Below are 14,623 nucleotides of genomic sequence, written 5' to 3'. Positions count from 1 at the left end.
CATACACTTTGTTGTCTGAAGCAGTTATAGATGAAAGAGGAGAGGATCAAAGTGTCCTTTCACCAGTGGGTCAGAGACATCATGTTAAAAATGTGCACACGTCTGCTACAAGCTAAGTTTCGAAAGCAAATACGAAGTTGTAGCGTCCATTGACGAAAAGAGATTAGTTCACTTCTCCTGTCCCACGTAATCCGCTTCAAACTCCAAGCCGCGACTCCCAGTTCCAAATCCACATCGGCGCTCCGCGCGAACGCTCCTTTCTTCTCATCGTCGGCTCCTCAAGCCTTACATCCATCCAGCCGCAGACCGTTCAACAGCACCGATCTCTCCGCTGAACAAAGCGGGGCTGTGAAAAATGCTGCCCATTCCAGGCGCAAGACACAAGCGCCCCGGGACTGTCCAGCAACGACAGTCAAATGGCGCCGACATTCCTCCCAGTCAAAAACAGTGCTGGTATACCCATGCTGCCGAGAAGGCACAACCACCAAGCACAGAGTCTCCTCCTTGATGAATGTCGTATTTGAAAGACTTCAATTAACATCACGTGCATGAACGAAAGGCCTGAGTTGGTCTTTGAACCAAGGAAAAGGTGCTAACCAGGACACCGACGTGCTGCAACGATTGAGTCACCAGAATCATAATCGTCGGTTGACCATTTCTACTTCACATTATCCTCCCACATCACATCTTGCTACTGCCGCTATCCCCAGACGGGGTGTTCAAAGCAAAACGCAACATGCTAGATGCAGGCCTCCAAGCTAATCTAATCATCCTCATTTGACCATGTTGATGTTAGCCCACAGTGAGCATTACACCATGACTGAGTGTGTGCTGCTGAATATGGATGAGCAAAGTACACTTCAGGGACACATTTTCGACTGGGGCTGAATTAGCGAGCTAAAAGGCATCATGTGGTGTTCAGCAGTCAGTGTTGCATGCTTCTCACATTTTTGCCATGACTTTCATATTATCATTTTTGCCTCTCCTTCCCTGTTGGCTATGACTCTCCTTCTCTGTTGAGTTAACGTCGCAACTTGTACGCCGGCATGAATCTTCCTTCCTCCAGTTCACGTGATGTTGCCTTCAGCTTCTCATGGCATTGTTTTTATGCCCTTCCCCACTTAGCGACTACATAATTGTCTCTGTTTTTGTGACTCTTTTTACAGTAAGTTTATTATTTTTTTGTGGATGTATAAGTGACACTTTAGTGACAGTGTTACTTTTGGCTGCCGCAGTTTAGTCTCCTGACTAGAATTGATCAGATTTGAGCAGCGCCTGTTCTCACATGTTGGAGTCAGGTCAACATTTGCCCTGCGGGGATAAATATATTTCCGGAATCAGAGTCTCAATAAACCCATTCTGTAAAGAGTAGGATAAATGTGTATTGTCATCTAATTTGTGTTTCTAGGGCGCCCTTTTGGAACAGGAGGGAGATTCCCAGTCACAGAGCGGCGCCACATGGCTCGTGGATCCCAATGAACCAAACCGTACAATCAGCACTAAGTATGAGACCACCATATTCTGAGTGGACCCCCCACCCTCCCCTCTTCCTGACATCTGATCTTGCGCCTGGTCTCAATTTTTCTCCTTCCCATTGCCCTTTGTGTGCCTTTCACTGCAACTCCATCGACCCTCCCAATCATTCCTTGAACACTTGTAGCAGTCTGATGTTATAATTCCTCTTCCAGCTGGTATTATTTACACTGCCAGCCTGCCAATCACCTTCACTGCTCGTTGCCTCTGTTTACCTTGTATGCTCCTTGAACTCGCTACAAGACACCGTCACCCTGTTCCCTCCAAGCCCCAGTCATGAATCTCACTATTGACTCTTGGCGATAAGACGTTTATTTTCCCGGTACTTTTCCTGCTCTGCTAGGGGACGGCCGCTCTGAGGCTTTTCACTCCTGACACCCATCGCTTTCCCACAGCTGAGAGGCTGCACACATCTTGCACATGGATGCCGCAGTCCTGTTATTATTATTATTATTTTTTTAATGTATCACTGGGCTTGAACTATTCTGTCTGCTTTACTTTCAGCAGTTAATTGAAATCCAAAGGAGGGAAACATCCCAAAACACTGTGATATGGTCATGTAGCTTAGCATTGAAGCACTTTTACATACGCCCTAAGTCAAGTGTATCTTCCCGTGTTTTGGCCTTATTTGAAAATGGGAAAGGGGGGGCTACATCACTCTGTTAATGTCTTTTAGTCCAGTTAGTTTTACTAAATTTTAACTGTGTGCATGTGTCATCTTCCCTGTAGCTAAACATGGCTGCCAGCCAGTATTCAAGGACAACCCTTTTGAATGATGGGTAGGATGTTATGTTTTTTGGGGGGAGAAAGGAGTATTCCCGAACCACCACCAGTCTGGAGAGCGGGGGTTGTTGGTCCGACATCACAGCGTCCTTCACTTCAGTTTCACTTCCTGCCCATCGGAGATGTCTCATAACGTACAGAGGGCGTGTATGATCTCCTAAAAGTGAGGAGTATCTTGTGTGTTTGTGTGTGAGTGTTTTTAAGATACAAAAAGTAAGTCATCATTTAATTTGTCCTTTATCATCTCATCCTCAACATGTGTAAATGTGGTCAGCAATCTTGTACGGAGTGGTTTCTTTATTTTAACCAAACTAAATTTACCAGAGGTAACACTACAAAGACCGTTTTCTCGATATGTAACCGGGTGCAGCTTTGGCATTTGACCTTGTTGCCATGTATTTTGATTTCATAGGACAGTTGTCCTCATGCAGCAACTTACTTTGTCTCCGTGCTCCTTTGTCCAATTAATCCTGTGTGATTATTCACCAAACCTGCCATGCAGGATGGTACTTCTTTGACTTTTTTTTGTTTTGTTTGCTGCAGTGCAAAAATAAATTAGGGAGAATACTTTTCTCACTGTTCATGGTACTGTACTTGCTGGCCAGCTGATGAATATACAATAATATCTATATCAGCTTGGGTGCGCTTGACAGTGCACTACATAGATAAGCGCATCCAAGAAATCAGCCACAGGTGAGTCATATCCGTATTTCTTGTGTTCACTGAGAAATGCATAAAAAGCTTTCTTTTCAAAGTGACTGTACTCGTTTATGTTGAGCACTGTACACTCGTTTGGTACGTCGTCAGACCAGTGGGATTAAATTTATGGTACACTGTCTTGAACTCGTTAATGAGGGCCCCTTCAGCCATCAGCATGGTCCCATTTTGCCTTTGCACGCCACTGAGGCGAAGAATAAATATTTTGGGACAAATTTGATGCAAAACATATTCTACATGAAACTAGTGGTCTTTATTTTGATACTTGAATGATTTTTGCTTTTATAGATCTCTATACAGTATGTATGTATGTATGTACAGTATGTATGTATGTAATTTTTGACTTATGTCAAAAGAGATTAAAAGGACTATGTCTTATAAAGTTACACATATCGTGGTAAACACCCTGCGTGAGGCTGAGGGAACACGAGGAACCTCACTTCAGAAAAAAAAAGATTGTAAATAATCTTGGGCTTCCCGTTTTTTTAATGATTATTTTCATAATTGTTCAATTAATAAATTGCGCAGTTTGAGATATTTGTCCTTGTTTGTTTTCATTCATAATAGTCATTTTTATGATGATGTTGAATCGGCCTGGGATTTATTTTATATTATTAGAGTCAGGGGCAGAGACAACCAATGGTTTAATGAATTAGAGAATGAAAAAAAAAGAAACTAATGAGAAATTTTGCTGAAATTATTTGTTTGGTTTAACTATTATATAATATCCAGATGGAACACCCTAAAATGTCCCTAGGTGTAAATGTGAGCGCGGATGGTTGTTCGTCTATGTGTGCACTCCGATTGGCTGGCACCTAGTTCAGGGTGCACTCCGCCGACTACCCAAAGACAGCTGGGATATGCTCTAGCATGCCCACGACCCTTAAGAGGATGAGCGAATTAGAAAATGAATCGATTGGGGGAAGAAAAAAAATAAAAAAACAAAACGGCAGTTAAGCACACCATTGACAGAAACGGAACTTGGTAAAACTGGTTTTTCACTTGCACCAACCGATTGGAATTAACCTTAAGGCACCCTAAATCTAGAATTACACCCACCATTCAATATTTTAAAATCAACACTGAAGGTGGTGTAGCACTGTCCTCCGAATATTAAGAAACAGCCCTTTGTTTGATGCCGTCAAATTTGACAACGCACCTCAAAGTACACCTCCAATAATTTTGTGACATACGAGGGCAACTACTAGTAGACAATTATAACACCCCTAGTAAAGTTATACTATTTGGTTTCATTCAACGAGTTGCTTCTAAATGTGGAGGGAAAACAACAGCTGGAATCAAAATAAATGCTCCAACAGTTTGGCATACATCAACAGGATGACATGAAACACTTGCTGTGTTTCTTGTTAGGAGTTTATTTAGACACCATTCAGTTCCAGCAGTAGTCAGGTTGCTTAATTGTCTCCACGTGACCACATGTGCAGAGTCGGATTGGCTTAGCACGGGACAGTTGAACCCAAAGTGCCCCACCCTTTTTCTCAGCTTCAGTGGAGGCAGGACGCACAACCTCAGAGATGGGATGACACCCACACACAGTTCACCTCAACCTGCCTACATTCATGTCCAATTGTCTGGTGAGTTATGATTATGCCGTACTCCGTTCGCAACTTGATTCCAGTGTTCATCTCTTCCCACCTTTACTTATGTCCTTCCACTGAATCAGTTTGTCTTTAAAAACTGTTTTTTTTTATGTTTCCTGAGAAGGTTAGATGATTTTTTTAAATCTCAACACGACGCTCCCCACATAGTCCGCAGCACTTCCTGTTTTCTCTCTCTCTTTTTGAGTCCAAATGACAATCGAAAACATTCGTAATGATCGTTTAATGCAAAATAGAAATTGTTTTCTCGTGAGGGACCCACTGTAGCTTGTGTAATCATTGATTATCATGCTTAATAGACTGAGTTAAGGAATCTACGTACTGCAAATATTTGCCAATGAAAGCCTGTAAGGGGAAAGTGTACTTAGCTTAAACATTAAACAACGCTTCTGTATTACACAATTTATGTTTAAGTTAATCATTACATTGAATGCAATTGTACCATATTGTTACACCCATACCATGCTATCACACTGAGAATTATTGTTTGAAACCCCCAAGCGCATTGAAATACATTTGGCTGACTGATCCACTTAAATGTTTCATGTACCTCGAGTGCAACGCCCAGTAATTGCACATGTCAGCGCTCACTTTAATGTCCCAGTTGTCATGAAGGTATTTGAGCAAGCTAAGTGACATTCCACTCACTATTTCATTCTGACTCAGCTGTGGGTGCACCCTGCGAGTTTTCTTCCTGAGCGCACAGGTGTTGGCTGCTTTAAGGTGCTGAACGTTCCCCCTTCATTCTGCAGATTGTCTTCATGGGAGGGATAGTAATTTGCTGACAGAAAAAAATAAGGAGTGAAATAGTATTTTGGATTGCATAATGTTTGCCCGAAATGAACCAATGTGTTAGGCCTGGTTGCTTCTCTGAACGTATGTACAGTGCAGTGAAAAAGTATTTACCCCCTTCCTGATTTCTGTGTTCTTTGCATATTTATTACGCATAAAGATTTCAATTCATGAAACCAATTTTAATGTCGCACAGAGACGGCTCAAGGAAATACAAAATGCAGTTTCTCAATGCCAATTTAATTTATTAAGGCACAAAAAAAAAATCCGAAATTACCTGTTCCTGTGTGGAAAAGTAATTGCTCCCTGAACCTTTTAATGGCCTGTGCCACCCTTGGCGGCAACAACTGAAATCAAGCATTTGCAATAATTGGTGATGAGTCTTTCACTTTGCTGTGGAGGAATTTTGGCCCACTCTTCTTTGCGGAATTACTTCTATTACGCCATATTGGAGGGTTTTCTAGCATGAACTGCCCGTTTAAGGTCACATCACAGCATCTCAATTGGATTCAAATCCAGACTTTGACTTGGCCACTCCATTTTTAAATTTTATTTTTTGAGCCAGTCAGAGATGTACTCACCAGTGTGTCTCGGATCGTTTTCCTGCTGCATGATCTAAGAACGTTTGCGTTTGAGGGTACAAACTGATGGTTTGACGTTCTCCTTCAGGATTTTCTGGAAGAGAGCAGAATTCATTATCCCATCAATCAAAGCAGGTTGTCGTGGTCCTGTGTTAGTAAAGTAGCCCCAGACCATCACACTGCCACCACCATGCTTCATTGTTGGTATCATGTTCTTTATCATCAAATGCTGTGCCATTTTTACTCCAGACGTAACAGGCCGCATCTTTTTCAATTTTTGACTCATTAATCCACAGCCTTTCCAAAGGTTTTTAGGGTTATCAAGATAGCTTTTGGCAAACTGGAGTTTTTTGGATGGTGTTCAAGGTTCTTTTGCAATCTCCCGAATGAGTCGCTGTTGCACTCTTGGAGTAATTTTAGCTGGTTGACCACTGTTGTTGACCACTCCTATTCCCAGTTTTCTCCATTTGTAGATAATGGCTCTGACGGTGGTTAGCTGAAGCCCCAGATTCTTGGAAATGGCCTTGTAACCTTTTCCAGACTGATAGACTTCAATAACTTTTTTTAATTATTATTATTTCTTCGGAGCGTGGCATGATGTGTTTGTTTCTTGAAATCTGGTATCCCACTTTACTTTGTCTGACAGATTCTATTTATGTGATTTCTTGATCCAACAAATGCGGTGCTACGGTGTTGCCTGTGAAATTGAACTCGTTTTCCCAAAGCAGGAGTTAGCCAGTCACTTTGTGATTTAACAAAGAGGGTGCAATTGCTTTTTCACCTAAAGCCTGATAGGTTTTAATTTTTGTACCTATTTGCTAAATGAAATCATCACTTAGGAACTGCATTTCCTTGGGTCTCTGTGTGATATTAAAATTGGTTTGATGAACAGAAACCTTTCTCTGTGATAAATATGCAAAGAACACAGAAATATATATGTATGTATGTATATATATGTGTGTGTGTGTGTACAGATAGATGGCTAGACGTGGAATGATTTTATTTTGAAGGTCCTCCTACAAATAACTTTGCATATTTCTTTCAACTTTGTTGATAAAGCAGTGATGATGTGAATACAAAACTGACCTTAATGCTTCAAACTCACATTGATTGTACACTGTAATAAAAATAACAGTTTCTTTTTCGTTGTCATGGTGACCCTGGAGCAACCACTTTAATGGTCTGTAATATTGATGGACAGACCAGAATACAGTACCTGATGTTGTTGCACTAACTTTCTGTGAAAGCTACAATTGAGTTAACTGCAGTTCTTGTACAAAGTTGGCTGCGCACTAAATTTTTTTCAGTGGTACAGGCACACAGGTACCTGTAATAATGTTTTCTTCTATTTCTTTCTACATCCATAAAAAAATTCAAAAGCGATTCTTCCTGAAATTCTTTTCTTAATTTGGTGATTTGAGGTGTAAACATAGAAGCCCCAACACCTTTGAAGGAGGGATATTGTGTAAAATGTAAATTAAAAACAGAATACAATTATTTACAACTCCCTTTCAACTTCTATTCAACTGAATACACTACAAAGACAAGATATTTAGTTCAACCTGAAGAACATTCTTGTTTTTTGTTTGTTTGTGTTTCAAGTATTCTCTCATTTTAAATTTGACGCCTGCAACACGTTCCACAAAAGATGGGGCAGGGGTAACAAAAGCCTGGAAAAGTTGAGGAAGCCTCAAAAAACACGTGTTTGGCACACTCCACAGGGCATCCCCAAAAGTCTCAGTTGTTCACCAGCAAGGATGAGGTTAGCTTCACCACTTTGTGAATACTACATGAGCAAATGGTACAGTTTAAGAATGTTTATCAATGTACAAACTGCAAGAAATGTAGGGTTTTCATTATCCACAGTCCATCAATAAATTGTGAGAATCTGCAGATTTATCAAACTTCAAAAGCCAGCATCTGTGACACTTTGGGGTTGTGCTCATGGCACGGGTAATTGGCACATTTGTGTAGGCACCATTCATGGTGAAAGCTACATAGAGGTTTTGGAGAAACCTCTGCTGCCATACAAGCAAATTCTATTGCAGGGACATTCCTGCTTATTTCAGCAAGACAATGCCAAGTCACACTGCATGTGTTACAACAACGTGGCTTCATTGAAAAAGAGTGCCAGCATTCCAGACCTGTCTCCCTTTGAAGATCTGTGACCCATGATGAACCGCAAAATACGACAAGGGAAATCTGGAGAGTTGAGCACCTCAAGCGAGAATGCGAAAGAATTACACCTAAAATGTTCAAAAGTCAGTGTCTGCAGTCACCAAGTGCTTATTGAGTGTTTTTAAAGGTCGTGGTAAACATGCCCCCGTCCCAGCTGTTTTTATGAATGTGTTGCAGCCATCAAATAAAAAATGAGTGCCAAACAAAAACGGTAATCCGTTGGAACAAATCTTGCCTTTGCTGTGTATTCAATTGCCTCTCGGTTGAAAATAATTTGCGAATCATTGCATTCAGTTTGTAGTCACGTCATCGAGAATAATCATGACTGACAGATAATTGTACAAATGATCATTTCCTCCTCCCATACAAGCCACTCATCGTAACTGACCCGCCCCGTGCTATTCTAGTTCCAAAATCAGGGGTCTGGACAGCTGGCTTTTTTTTTTTTTTTCCCTTCCTTCATGGGCCCCCTGATGCCATCTGGGCCCAGGTGTATGCACCGGTTGCACTTTCAATATTTACGGCAAAGGATTCTTCATAACGTCCTTAAATCATTAAATTTGGGGTTAGTAAAACACAACTCACAACAACATCAGTACATATACAGTGTCTGATAATTGTTGATTGCTCTTCATAGCGTTAATGGGAAATGACATTACCCTGGATGACCGTATACGGTGAGCCTGGGAACAAAAAACACCTGTGCTACTACTAAAACTGTTCTGTTAACATAGACGGCCTGCAGTACTGGACCAATTTTTTTTCTTTCATTTAACATTTTCTCCATTTCCACAGCTTGATGAACTACCCACAAGCCTCTTCCCTGTGCAATGTCGATGGGTGATACGATGAAGGATGTTGTCGCTTTAGCATGCTTGAGAAGCAAGGAGAGCAGTGGAAGCCATGACAGTGTGATCAGCATGAACTCAGGCTTTGTGAGTCAATCATCTCCTCTACAGAGGGCTTCCATCCATCCATTTTCCGAACCGCTTGATCCTCACTAGGGTCGCGGGGGGTGCTGGAGCCTATCCCAGCCGTCTTCGGGCAGTAGGCGGGGGACACCCTGAATCAGTTGCCAGCCAATCGCAGCTACAGAGGGCTTGTGTATCTGATATTCTTTGACTCAAGCCATTATTTCTGTTCATGTGTCAAACTACCTTCCATTTCATTCGACTTCAGTACGGCACGCAATAGATGACATCAGTGTTACAATAGTTGGTTATTTTTCGTTCTATACAAAATGCCGCTAGGTAGTTTTAATTAGTTTTTAGAGTGGGGTTGTTTTTGTTTGTTTTTTCAAAAAAGAAAACACATTTTAGTTTCGTTTTTATTCGTCTGATTATTAATATTGGCTTGGTTTCAGATATGGTTCAAGACATAGAAAAGGTCATGTAGTACTATGTAGTAAACTACAATTCCCAAACGATTGTTCAGCCTTCCTTCTCCTGTACGGAGTTAATGTCAAAATGAATGTTTAATGTTTAAAATGAACCCCAAATCTGATTTATGACATTAATTGATATATACAATAATGATATAATTATACAGTGGATCCCCGCTATGACCAGGCCGGCCCACGAGTAGCGAAAATCCACAAGTAATTGACACCCATTAAAATGCATTGGTGGGCAGGGGTGTTTTTAGCTCAAAAATGGAACCAAAATATGCAGATAAGCCTCCAATATGTGTATACCCCAAAAATCAGGAGTTCCCCTCACAAAATTTCAAAATAAAAAATGAACAAAAGATATTTAGTTATTTTTGGGGGGGAAATGAGGGGGAAAAGAATTGCTGAACTGCAAGTATGCACTCCACTGTAGTTTTATGATCTTAAAATGTAGATTCAATTAATTAATATCATTTTTAAGCACACGAATAGTCATTTTTATGAATGGGAATATTTTTTTCAATTTTAGATCTAGTTATTTAGTGACTTAATTGTGAACTATAATCATCTTGCATCACATACAGACACATGTCGTCTGGCCCCTTGTGGTATTTAATTGCGTTGTTGTCCATGGTTAACCCAATTAGACCATGAAGACCATCCAATTTAACAATTTGTTAGGATTAAATGGTCAAAGAGGGTCTTCTGGGATTTCGCTGGTTCTGCAAAGTGTAAAGGTATGAAGAAACACAAGCAACAAAAAATAAAACATGGTATGGTATTCTTTCGTTCCCGTCTAGTTGTTAGAACATCAAAAGATCTTAACTACATTGTGGTTCCTCTCATTTCTCAGAGTGACATTCAGGATGATAATGATGAAAAAGAGAGAGAGAGGTCAGGAGAGAAAGAAATGTGTCCAACGCTAAGGTATATTTGTCTGCAGAGTGAGGACAGCATGGAACACTTATCTGCTGAGGAGAGGGCATGCCTCATGTATCTGGAGCAGACCATTGAAGCATTGGAGGTGCAGGAGGACAGCGGACTATCGAATGATGAACCAGACTCTAGACACCCTCCAGAGAATATGGGTCTAAATAAAGTCAATGGTATGTAAGAAAATGATCTCTGTTCCTGGACAAGATGTTTGCTTGTTTATTTATTGTCATCTGAGTCATTTGTACTGTGCTTTTGTCTTGTAGCTATTTCCAGATTGGACTTCAAGACCAGAATGGATCAGCGATCGGAGACCTTGACCACTCTGCTGGGTGGCTTTCCCGTCGGCAAGAAACCTGTGTACATATCAGTAACTGAAGAAAACATAGCGGGGCATAATCTTTGGAATCAAACCTGTGAATCAAACTTCACCACTGCTTCTAAAGCCAGCACAGAAGCACTTAAAGCGTCTATGACGGTCATATCACCACCTCAAGTTCTGGTTACTGACTCAGTCCCTGGCCTCAACAAATCACTCGATACGCATACTGATGGACTGGGTTTACCGACCATTGACGACTCTCCAAACATAATCCCTTGCATTACTCCTGACTTAGACCTCAGTCTGATCCCACCACCATCTGCTTTCAGGGATGATCCGGGACCTTACCCAGAGCCCGATCCAGAGCCTGACCGCATCAAAGCCTCCCCTCACGTCAACAGCAGCAGGCCAGTCTCTATTGACTTGAAGCGGCTATATCAGAGAGCCTTGGAGAAGAGGCCACCAGTTAGCCCCCCTGTTAACAAGAAACCTACAGACAAGCTCAATATCAAAGCTCATCAGAGTCCCCTCGCCTTGGAGTCTCTTCTACCAATGAACCTTCATCCTGAAGCCAAAGAGCCCCAAAGCCCACCCTCTGTGGCCCCTAAACCCAAAAGGCTTTCATTCAACTCACTCTACCAAACACAAACGGAAGTACCTAATACGCCCAATGGGAACGGCGACCGACAACCGCTGAACCAGGAGAGAATCCACCTTGAGGCCCTCCAGAAGATTGGGCTGCTTAAAGGTTCTGTGACTGATCCAGGCCCCACGGCGAGTCATAAACTTTCCCCGCAAACACGAAGGTCATGGGGACCTCTTCCAGCTCTGAGCAGTCCGACACTCCCGAGTCCATCCAATTTAACACCATCGTATCGCTTCATAAGCAGTGCGTCCTTCTCGACTGCCTCGGAAAGTCCGTTTGTCTCCTCTGCCTTCAGTGACCATGGCAGACCTTGCTCGTCAGGTCGGGAACAATCTTCTGTGAACAATATTTTAGCGAGTTCAAAGTATACTCAATTGAAATCGCCTTCTCTCACATCGTCAGACCTGGTCAAGCAGTTAACCAAGGTTACAGGTTCCCAGTCAGGTGCCATGGAGCACACCGGGCTCCGCCGAAGCCGCCCTGTAGATCATCATGAAAGAATTAGTGTTGAGCAGTGCCTCACTCATGCCACCAGCCCTGACATTCGGCGACGTGTCTCCTCCTATTCTGCCCTGCAGCACTCGAGAGACTCTCACAAGCTGCCTCGGCCGCATGGCATCAGTGTACTAATCCCCCCTCGAGATGCAAATGGAATGGACCGCCGTGATGCCCTGAAGAAACTCGGACTGATTAGGGACTAAGATGAGCCAGACACCCCCTCAAAATACCATGAAGTTCTTACACATAATTAATGACATGTAAATAAATACAGACAAACATTCCCTATTATGTTCAAAGCTGCAGGAAGCCGGTGTATTTCTCAATGGATATCCTGTGTTGATCAACATCTCAATATTATACAGTGGACCCCCACATATTCTCGATTTGGCACCTGCAGATTTAGTTGGTGTTTTTTTTGTTTGTTTGTTTTTTCGCCTTTTTAAAAAAATATTTATGTATTTTATTATTTATTTGCTTTTGGCGGGGAGCCAATCATTTATAGTGGTATTCTCCACGGAGTCATTTGGGGGAGCAGGGGGTGAAAAGAAAGTTGAAATGCATCAGAATTCGAGGATTTTCGCTGTCTGTGTGGCGGCCTGCTCCCTGTCCCCAATGAATAGTGGGGGGTTCACTGTACTGTGTACATGTACATATCCACTTAGAGTACCTTATAAGCTTCCTCATTAGCCTTGATTGCAGACATGCACACTATTGCACTCAGTATATCTCCTAAAACTGTCAGTTAAGCACTCAAAGATTCATGTTTCAATCTTAGAAAGAGAATACATTACATTATCCTGATAAAGGAAATGACGGATGTCTGTTACTCTGTTTTCTGCCTCTGCTGACGGCAGGAATTTTGGCAACATGCAACGTTTTCATTTTTAAGATACCGCATTGAGGCACTTGGCAGGATATGAAGTCAAACAGCAGGAAGGTGGTGATTTTAAAAAACTATGTTCTGCATAGCTTGTCCCTCCCTTTTGTGACACAAGTGCAAAGATTTTACCGTAGCTGCAAGGGGATACGAATGTCAGATGTTGCCTGTAAATAATTCTTGTCTTCATTGTAGTTCTGGAGTGTCACCTTCAGCCGTGTCGGTGGCTTTAGAGTTGATCAGAAAAGTGTCATTATATAGATTCACTTTGACGTGCATTTGAAATGGGACATATTTTGTGTGATTAAGATTCTGGGTGTGACTGTTCGTTTGTCTATGAGTGCCCTGCAATTTGTTGGCAAACAATTAAGGGTGTCCTCAGCCTCCTGCCCGAAGACGCCTGTGTAGGTCCCAGACCCCCTACCCTCGTGAGGATAAGCAGATCAGATAATGGATGGATGGAAATCTATTTATGTCGTGTCACGTCATACACTGAGGCACATGTCGCCGCCTCGTCTCCAGCACACTTATCTAATGTGAAGTTGCGAGAACTGGTGCAACCCGTTTTTTTTTTTTGTTGTTGTTTGTTTGTTTTGTCGTATACTTTTGCTCCGTGCCATGTACGGCACGTTGACAAGCTGCGTGTCTGTCTAAATAACATGCCTGACGACATATTAACTTTGGGTTTGTGTATTTGGAGGGAATAGAGCTTAAGAACAAGTTGTGTTGTGTTTTCAACTTCTTAACAAGGCACGCTACGGTAACTTAGCCAGTAGGATACTGTGAACTTGGCCTAAACTAATGATTCACAACCTTTATAGAGCCAAGGCATATATTTTAAGTTCGAAGTATTTTTCTGATCAATGAAATGAAATTTGATCATTCGTAAAAGCTCTCACGGCACGCTGGTTGGGAATCACTGGTAAACAAATATTCATTTAAAAACAAATACATAAAATAATGCTGGCCACTAGAGGGCGGTCCTGATTCAAACATCCAGCGCCACTTGATAAAAGAGTTGATGAGAGCCAAAATGTTGGACAAACCCAATTTAAACTACACTGTTGCCTACTTAACCCCCAACAATCTATTGAGACAGCAATAAAACATGCTAATATTCTCTCCGTTTTCATTTTAGGGCACGTTGTTATAGTGCATGACTGTGTGAAAGAGATCAACCTTGTTTTACTCATTATTCAGAAAAAAAACCCCAGCAGACTATATCATTTGTATTTGTTCAAACATAATCCCGCACTTCACCACTTCTCCAACATACAGATACAAGGGCATTGTCATGAAAAGTGGGTTTTAATATTTGCAACGACCTTACATTAGCATGCACGTCACGAAAGAGCCACAGGAAATGTTAACAAATTGTCCTCCTCAACAGTGTGAAAGTAATTGTCTGGATCTTTACTGCTGATCATTAAACTCTGAGCGAACAATGCAAAATCGATGTCTTGAAGTCAATATCCGTTTATGTGGACTTCAACTCTAAACCCGTTGTTTTTATCGTTTTGCAATGGCATTTATACTAGACGACTACCGTAAGTCTTAGCTTTTAGTATGACTACATTTTATATTGGTGGGCAAGTTGCTCAAGGATTTTATTCGTCATGGTGTCATCAGGACCCAAATATAAACATGCCTGGTATTGTTGAGCTTCGAGATATGGTCTTTCACTTGAAAGGGGGGAATTAAACATGGCTAAAATCTTTGGTATTTCATGACGCACAGGCAAACCTAACATAGCT

General features: G+C 41.7%; 2 protein-coding genes across 9 annotated transcripts in view; both read left to right on the top strand.

The window, feature by feature from the left end:
• Positions 1–3,566, top strand: part of anks1aa (ankyrin repeat and sterile alpha motif domain containing 1Aa) — a 56,842-nt gene extending 53,276 nt beyond the window's left edge. For 5 of the 7 annotated variants that reach the window (XM_086115215.1, XM_086115178.1, XM_086115170.1 and 2 more), the window contains one exon: positions 1,409–3,566. In XM_086115215.1, coding sequence (XP_085971341.1) covers positions 1,409–1,525 — 117 coding nt within the window. In that variant the 3' untranslated portion in view covers positions 1,526–3,566. The remainder of the gene's footprint in view (positions 1–1,408) is intronic. The other 2 variants (XM_086115196.1, XM_086115187.1) reach the window with 2 other exon arrangements.
• A 983-nt stretch (positions 3,567–4,549) lies between these two features.
• Positions 4,550–14,325, top strand: LOC147210704 (specifically androgen-regulated gene protein-like). 2 transcript variants are annotated; one of them, XM_086115145.1, is made up of 5 exons: positions 4,550–4,628; positions 8,999–9,138; positions 10,534–10,696; positions 10,790–10,883; positions 11,175–14,325. In XM_086115145.1, exons 2-5 carry the CDS (start codon positions 9,034–9,036, stop codon positions 12,190–12,192), a joined length of 1,380 nt encoding a protein of 459 aa, XP_085971271.1. In that variant the 5' UTR covers positions 4,550–4,628; positions 8,999–9,033; the 3' UTR covers positions 12,193–14,325. The 2 variants fall into 2 exon arrangements, with proteins under 2 accessions (XP_085971271.1, XP_085971262.1); XM_086115136.1 differs by having other exon boundaries at positions 10,790–14,325.
• Positions 14,326–14,623: the final 298 nt, after the last annotated feature.

Source organism: Hippocampus guttulatus, chromosome 1 (assembly GCF_054856545.1).
Source record: "Hippocampus guttulatus isolate MCC_2025c chromosome 1, RoL_Hgut_1.0, whole genome shotgun sequence".
Classification (NCBI taxonomy): domain Eukaryota; kingdom Metazoa; phylum Chordata; class Actinopteri; order Syngnathiformes; family Syngnathidae; genus Hippocampus; species Hippocampus guttulatus.
This window is presented reverse-complemented; position numbering and strand designations above follow the sequence as displayed.

What these genes read in the sequence shown, in the direction of transcription:
- LOC147210704 (XM_086115136.1), top strand. Translation starts at nt 9,034, where the DNA reads ATGTCGATGGGTGATACGATGAAGGATGTTGTCGCTTTAGCATGCTTG. An exon ending in TCAGCATGAACTCAGGCTTT is followed by an intron (nt 9,139 to 10,533) that starts GTGAGTCAATCA and finishes ATTTGTCTGCAG; the next exon opens with AGTGAGGACAGCATGGAACA. An exon ending in GGGTCTAAATAAAGTCAATG is followed by an intron (nt 10,697 to 10,789) that starts GTATGTAAGAAA and finishes TTTGTCTTGTAG; the next exon opens with CTATTTCCAGATTGGACTTC.